General features: G+C 38.9%; 1 protein-coding gene across 2 annotated transcripts; it reads right to left on the reverse strand.

Annotated features, from left to right (window-relative positions):
- Nucleotides 1-561: 561 nt before the first annotated feature.
- On the reverse strand, nucleotides 562-5,436 carry LOC129722292 (glycine cleavage system H protein, mitochondrial). 2 transcript variants are annotated; one of them, XM_055675633.1, is made up of 5 exons: nucleotides 5,340-5,436; nucleotides 5,001-5,257; nucleotides 1,237-1,316; nucleotides 915-1,110; nucleotides 562-846 (listed from the first exon to the last, which is right to left on the reverse strand). In XM_055675633.1, exons 2-5 carry the CDS (start codon nucleotides 5,119-5,121, stop codon nucleotides 749-751), a joined length of 495 nt encoding a protein of 164 aa, XP_055531608.1. In that variant the 5' UTR covers nucleotides 5,122-5,257; nucleotides 5,340-5,436; the 3' UTR covers nucleotides 562-748. The 2 variants fall into 2 exon arrangements, with proteins under 2 accessions (XP_055531608.1, XP_055531609.1); XM_055675634.1 differs by lacking the exon at nucleotides 5,340-5,436 and having other exon boundaries at nucleotides 5,001-5,284.
- Nucleotides 5,437-8,050: the final 2,614 nt, after the last annotated feature.

Raw genomic sequence — 8,050 nt, forward strand, 5'->3', positions numbered from 1 at the left:
GTCGTGAAAACCCGTTTGTGGAACACGCAGGTATTCCACCAACCTGCAGTTTACAGTTTTAGTGAAGCGAAATTCACGAGTTTACACTCCGAGCGAAATGAAAATTGGCTGCAACTGACAGAATATAAACGCACGCTTGTTTTCGCTTGCTGCTGCTTTTTTTCACTACCGTTTGCATGCGTGAAAAAAGTAAACCCCAGTGAAAAGGATGAGATCCACATCCTTCGATTTCGCTGGATCGAATTTGTTATTTGTTATTCCAAGTGAAGTGAAATTTTTGCAGGTTGCATTTTTCACGAGCGTGAAAAAATTAACATTTTGTATAAGATTTTCACTTCGCTTGGAACTCTAAATAGGGCTATAATTGCTAAGCTGTATTCGAAGTTCAGATATCAGGTTGAAATGAGGCTTAAATAGATTAAAATACGTCTAATTTAACATCAAAGGGTAATTCAGCTATAAAAATCGGGACAATGTCCAATCACCTATTTTCATCCAGTGATACCGTCTCCTTGATTATCGCAGTTTCAGGATTACGTTGTACAGCAATAAACACCAACATTGGTTGAGAACATATTTACTTTTATAAATTATAAACATTCGATTTACACGGGACTTATCTGACTTAGCAACTATTCATAAACTGGCTACGGCACTGGTTAGCTGCCAACCCAGTGATCGAGTTTCTGCAAAAGTTTCAGTTGAGTAGTAGAGTAAATGTGCCATTCTCGCTGCTCAGAGAAATGCGTTAGTGGGCATCGGTTTTCAGGAACTCAGTATACTGTTTTTCGTTCATCAGCTGAGTCAACTCATCCGGATTCGTTAGTTTCAACCTAAACAACCATCCTATTAGGAAACAACAAACGTACTATTAGACGGTAACCATCCTAGGCTGTTGTTGAATATTGTCTTACCTTCTTCATAACATGATGAATTTACTAGACCTGGTGTCTCTTCAACGGCGCCGTTTTTTTCTGTCACCTCACCGGAAACGGGTGAATAAACCTCACTGGCAGCTTTTACGCTCTCTAGTGCTCCGCATTCGTCCTTTTTGGACAGTTTTGTTCCAACATCGGGAAGTTGCACGAACACCACATCACCAAGAGCTTCCTGTTCGCGTGAAGTGGGGAAAACACATCCGATTAATCATTTTCATGGAGCATGTCGTGATTGAGATTCATGAAATAATTCGGTTTGCATCGATCCAGAACGCTACATTCAATGCAAATCACCTACCTGAGCAAAGTTCGAAATTCCAACAGTTCCGACTTCACCCTCCACCGAGACCCATTCGTGTTTATCAGTATATAACCTCTCTGAAAGTGAAAACAGAAAACATATTTTATTTTCCTACTCAATATGCCACGTCCGATTTTAATCATCTTCCAATGTCATTGCCATGCGATAATTGTGCTCGTGCTCTAGGAAGAATGAAACAGCGCTCAAGTGATAACGCTTGATGTGGGCATATTCTTGCTCAGTGAAAACCAGGGATAGGCATTTTCAACTAATTAAATTGCCCTCGGAAGTGCTCTGCAACTCTTTCTTCAACTCATCTAAGAGACACAACAAGGACTGCGGATATGCGCCAGATGTCGCAAGTGAAATGGTTTTCGTAAACACCTTCGAAGCAGAGGTTACTTATTTCTGATATATTGTATGTGCCTCCGGATCCACCGTTTCAGTACCGACGAGGTTATCTCGACAATTACTCTGGCGGGTCACATGCAAGACCTCCGAATCAGAGTACAACATCTTCCCGCATAATTGGCAACCCAACACAACACGATTCAAATAAATACACGGGATCATGGTTTCAAAATCATAACAAAGAAGTAATATTTTGAATTTTCTGATTAACAAAGGAGTTTCTGGCATGATATTCGAAGGTTATTATGTTTTCTGATGCAAGACTAGCGTAGATGGATCCGGGAAAAATAAACGTAGCAACACTACAGAAACAAATTCATAGAACAACAACAAATATAGAACAGCAAAAGAAACGATTAATAGACTAAATTTCCCAAGAAGCACTCACTGGTAATTGTCGAGTAAGCTTGATTAGTCATTATAGTATATCCTATAATGAAACCACGGCAGCAACTCTTAACAACCGGCTTGTTATATATTTTTATAGGATAGAATGTCGATTTTGAAGAAATCAATCATCAATCAAATTCAATGTAATCAAAGTCACAACGTTTTATTTGTTTTCAGCTGATTTTCGACTCCAAATTTTCAAGGGTCTGTTTAACCCCACTTAACCCTTTTCAAAAAATCTGATATTATGTAAAGCTTTGTTTTGTCATATAAATAAAAACAACCCTGAATATTTCAGTATGATCAGAGAACCCTGATAACTTTTTGTATTTCTGAAAAATATTATTTATTTCCATTCCACTAGTTTTTCAATTACAAATATATGTTTGAAAACAAATTGTTCTAGACCCCCCGATAGAACATTTCAATTTTGGTAGGATATTAAAGGGGACAGCTCAAGCTTTTGAATCACGAGTATTAGAGCGATACTAATTTTTTTTGGATAAGTTCTTCAACCAGAGACACCGTGCCACTACCTCTCTCCCACTCTGCGAGAACATTCCAAGCCAGAAGGTACAATTGATATGAAAAATATCGCCAAGGGGTACGCGGACAAAGAAAGGTTGAGAACCGCTGATATAAAGTAATTTGAAAATCGTGTGTAAAAATTTGAATTCAAATACTTTAACACACTAACGACATCTGTCTTGTGGTGCCCCAGTTGCACTGCATAAATATTGCTGTATCGATATTTTATCGATTTCTGTGCTTGGTTTTTTAGTAATGCGAGCGCCACATAGCGGGAGCATGACCACTTACTATTAAATGACGCTTGCAAGTTTTTACACATCTTTTGAAAATAAGACGAACGTCTGTTCTCTGTGGTTCCATCTTCATTCAAAAGACAACGTAACCAAAACTACGCTCGATTTCAGGCAGAGTTCCCAGTATTCTTGATATGATGTTTTGCTAACTCAGCGTTTACGGAAACATTATCTCATAAATTTACCAATTGGATAATGACAACTAGAATGGCGACAGCTGTCAAAATTGCCTTTCCAATCGAGCAAACAACCTCTAACACTCATACGGAGCAAAGAGAAAGGATGTTCAGGGTTTACAATGTTACCAGCGTATTATCTTGGATGACATGGAGCCACTCGTAACCATTAGTAACTATATCTCTGTCCCTTCTTCTGATCCGAAACGTTGGTATCATACTCCAGCAAATGAATGTTCTGGTGCAGACACCGGATCAGTCCAGAAACGCTTTTTGTTGCTTTAAAGATTTACCATGCGCGATATACTACGTATTACTGGACTATTGAAGTAAGAGTAGCCACGTAGTATTTGTGGCAAAAATTACTCTTGCTATGCATTTGCTGCACTCTATCAGAGCTAACATGTCAGAATTTGAGAGTGCATGAGTAAATCGTGTATTTTTGAGTCCTTCGAGTTCAGAATACCTCTTCCCTGGTTTTATATAACGTTGTTCAGAATCAAATATTTTCTCAACCAGAGACGTCATCTGTGAAGAATTTACACTATATATTTCCGCATTGTGTTGCGTCAATAAAACTGGTCAACACAGGTTCACTTCAAAGGCTCAAACCGGAAAAAATGAAAGATTATAGCTGTTCGACCATTCCCGTGAATTTTGGTGTCCCTAAAGAAGTGTTTTAGAGAAACCTGTGATTAAAATTGCCATCATGGAACCCATTGATTATACACAGACTTTGCAACCAACTGTGAGTGTATAGGACGCCTGCGGAGCTAGCGATACGAATCAACCGACACTATCTCTCACGAGCTGGAATCCGAACATACGAGAACTGGCTTGTTAGGCCAGCATCATACCACGCGACCAGCTGGGAGGCTAAAGACACCAGGCACATAAAACCAATTTATTACACTCAAATCCAAAACGGGTTTTCATATTTGGACCACGAAGAAATGCAAAGAAAACAAGACACACTCCAATATCCGAAAACTTCTTCAAGGTGGCTTCGTCAGGTGATTTATTTTGGTCAATTGCACTATAAATCTTGAGGCTAAATTTGATTCTCGCTATTGCTAAAGCTTGGGTTTACATAGAGATATAGAAATAAAATGTGAATGTACATTATTGTTCTTAAACTATTATAAGTTCATGTGGCGAACAACGAACTGCTGACGAAGACATCATTCTCTCTAAAACATGTTCAAAAAATACTTTTATCACTCTCTAATACAGTAAAGTATTTTGTTACGCGGTTTCGTCACGACGATTTTCCAAATAACGCGGCTTTTTTATGTCGTTTTTTTCAAATAACGCGTTTCTTTACACGGTTTTTCACACGATTTTCCGTCCTCGCGTAAAACAGTTACAGTAACAGTTACAGTCTACAGTAGAGTGTTTTTTACACAGTTACATTTATACATGTTTTTACGACTTTTTTTTAAATAACGCGGTTTTTTACATGGTTTCTTCTGCACGGTACGTAGCCATTGTGTGAAAAAAAAACTTTACTGTATTTATTTATCTAACAACTAGCAATACTTCAAGCGATACTAAATCTTATATAGACTTGTAACATAATGAGCAGAAGGATCGAAAATCCTTTATATCAATTGTAAACTCGATAACTGGATCACATTTGTAATAAATGGCAACGTAAAGCCTAAGCCTGTCTATGTTAATTTATCTTGGATCTTATTTATGAACATGGAACACAATCAAATATCCCGAATTAAAATAAGCATTAGCACCGAACACGTGTCATCCCTCCACATAACGCACAAACAGTGGTTTCAAATCGCGGTCTCACGTAACACCGAACTCACATTCGTTATCCATTACAAACGACGTCAGATAATCGTCCAATTTGTTTTGATATCGTATTCCTCCGTACATAACCACACACTCATATGCACAATTTATCGCCGGTTGTTTATTAATCACCAAGTGGAAATTAATTTACCTTTCAACAGTAATTTGCTGGTGCTGAGAAACCTACTGCACCGGTATCCATAATGTGAGCGAACAGTAGAACTTATTAACTGGCCAAGTTGCAAAGTCGCACGAATGTGACATAACACCATTTTGCCTATCGCTGGTAACTGGCACTGAGCTCCGCGAGAAATGAACTGAATTCGCTGAGTTGTTTCTTCCTACTAACCGGCCAACAGTGCGCCAAACGATGTGATGTGATGCCGACTGATGAGTGAGCACGGCTGGCTACGTGAGATGGAAATGAATGTGTTATCAATGTTTTGATAACCGTCTGATGTTTTCTGCTTTTCGCTCTATAGGTACCTACCTACTGCAGCTTTTCCGTGCTGTATATTTTCGATTGCGATTTTCGCGATGAGAAACAGAAAGTGTGATCGTTGTCTCGTCAGCTATTCGAACAGGGTGCATCACATATATATATGTACCTGATTAAGGAGTGTCATATATATAAATATGAAGATAGTTTTCGTGAAATAAAGATTTCATTTAAACGGTCGGATATATTTTGACATTGCGAAATTTTCAAATATATGAACCCTGTTCGATTTTAGCACGGTTCGCTTTTGGCAACAGAAAAAAGTTTAGTGTACTGCCAAAATCAAAAGATGTCTGTATTTAGATTTTTTGGAAACTAAACAATTAGCTAATATATTCTTTAAAACAAATGTTTAAATGTAACAGAAATTGTAATAAACTAATGTCGAATTTGTTTTTACGGCAGGATTATACCGTCCCGGACTACAATTTGCAGCTGAAAAAAAAAAAACACTTTCCGAGCAGTTGCAATGGTGTGCGTAATACCAGAGGTAGCTGTCTTTTTTGTTTTGGTCATTATCGCCATTGTCTTTTTGTCGCGTTTGGCTACTGTACGAAAAATTTGCCAATTTACTAGCGAACCTATACATTAGAGAAATGACAAGACACTCACCGTTAAGGCAACTGTCAACATCAAAACGGATAACGGCAATGCAAAATTATACAGATCGCCCGTTTTGATGTTGACAGCTGCCTTAACGGTGAGTGTCTCGGCGTCTCTCTGGTGTATAGGCTGACTACAATTTACTGAGAATGACAAAATAACAAAATAAAATAAATAAAATCCAATCTGATGTTTGACACGCGAAGAACGATTATCAAAGCAAACCGATTTTGACACATTTTTTCTTTTATTTTGAAACATATGTTTGAATGTGTTGGTGTCTTCAAAACTGCACTCTCTTTTTTTCGCGGACTGTCCGGGAACAAAAAAAGGGGAGTCCGGGATAGTCCGGAAAATGAAAAAAAAAAACAAACAGCAATAGGACAAAGTGAAGTCCGCGGGGTAGCTACACCGCAAAAACGAAAACGACATAAATGACTCGGCAAACTTCGCCCCATTCATTTTTTTCTTATCATTTAATCAATTTTCAACATTACCGTCATGGGAATTCTTGTTTTATTCCACATGCTGCCAAAGATTGAATTTGATATTGGATACGTTCAAACTCAAAAGGCCAATCGTGGTATTTCAATGTTGCCCCATTTCATAATTGGGTTGGTTTACGTATCGAAGCATGATCCGTTGGATAGTTGATTACTTCTTCACGGTTATACTTAAAATCAATTGATTTGTTCATACAATACACTAAGGTCGCTTTTTACGCGGTTTTTTTCATGCGGCTTTTTTACGCGGATTCCGGAATTTACGCGGTTTTTTTACGCGGATTCCGGAATTTAAACGGTTTTTTTACGCGGATTCCGGAATTTACGTGGTATTTTTTTTTTTTGGGCGGATTTCGGTTTCCCTTCACTCGGAATGCAGAATAAACGCTGGTTTTTTTTTTACGCGGATTCCGAATTCACGCGGTTTTTTTACGCGGATTCTGATGTTTACGCGGATTCCAGAATTTACGCGGTTTTTTTTCGCGGATTCCGGAATTTACGCGGTTTTATTACGCTGCACGTATCCCCCGCGTAAAAGCGGCTTTAGTGTATGTTGATTTTCAATTTTTTTTTGAAAAATAAAATTCTATTTGGCGACGTCGATATTTTTCTATTTCGTCGAAATTCATTAAACAAATATTGCGTGAATGAAATCAACCCAAAGAAAATCTCAACTGGTACTTCTCCATCGCCAATCACTAACAATTGTTTCGAGAAAATTTCCGCAGTCGGATGCTGGAACAGCGAAATGTTTATACCTACAGCGCCCAACGCTTCAATTCTGCTCTCTCGAAGGTCACGCAAGCTTCAGTCAATTGGCCATTAGGCTCTTTTGAGCCCATGGAGTCTCCAGGACCAGATGGCATTCTACCCATCTTTATACAAAAACCAGATGGGATCATAATACCCGAACTGATGCATCTTTTCCGTGCAAGCATCACTCTGGGCTATATTCCGGAAAGCTGCCGGAAAGTCAAGGTGATTTTTATATCGAAGGAGGGGAAAACGACAAAACACTATCTAAGACCTTCAGGTCCATAACCCTCACATCTACACTCCTGAAGTTAATGGAGAAAATTGCAGATAGCTATATCCGCAATAAGTTCCGCAAGGACTCGCCACTACATTTTCCAACCTGGTAGATCGACGAAAACTGCTCTTCATGGCATAGTGACTCTTATCGAAAAGCCACTGAAGTATCAGGAGACGGCGCTATGCGCTTTTCTTAATATTGAAGGCGCTTTTGAACACGTCCTATGCTTCGGTCAATATAGCTCTCCTGAAGCACATGTAGCACAGCTACATTGGGAGACGCTTTAATAACCATCTCAGCTACAAAAGGCTGTTCACAAGGCGGAGTCCTCTCCCCCCCTGCTTTGGTCGCTGGTGGTCGATGCACTATTGAGCAAGCTAACCCAGCTTGGCCATGAGATTGTAGGCTATGCTATGATAATTAGGCTCATAATTCGAGGAAAATGTGACGCAACAATGTTGAAACGCCTTCAGCAGGCACTATACATTATCCTAGATTGATGCACTCAGGAGGAGCTGAACATAAATCCCGCTAAAACAGTTATTGTAACCTTCAACAAACTG

This window comes from Wyeomyia smithii, chromosome 2, assembly GCF_029784165.1.
Source record: "Wyeomyia smithii strain HCP4-BCI-WySm-NY-G18 chromosome 2, ASM2978416v1, whole genome shotgun sequence".
Classification (NCBI taxonomy): Eukaryota; Metazoa; Arthropoda; class Insecta; order Diptera; family Culicidae; genus Wyeomyia; species Wyeomyia smithii.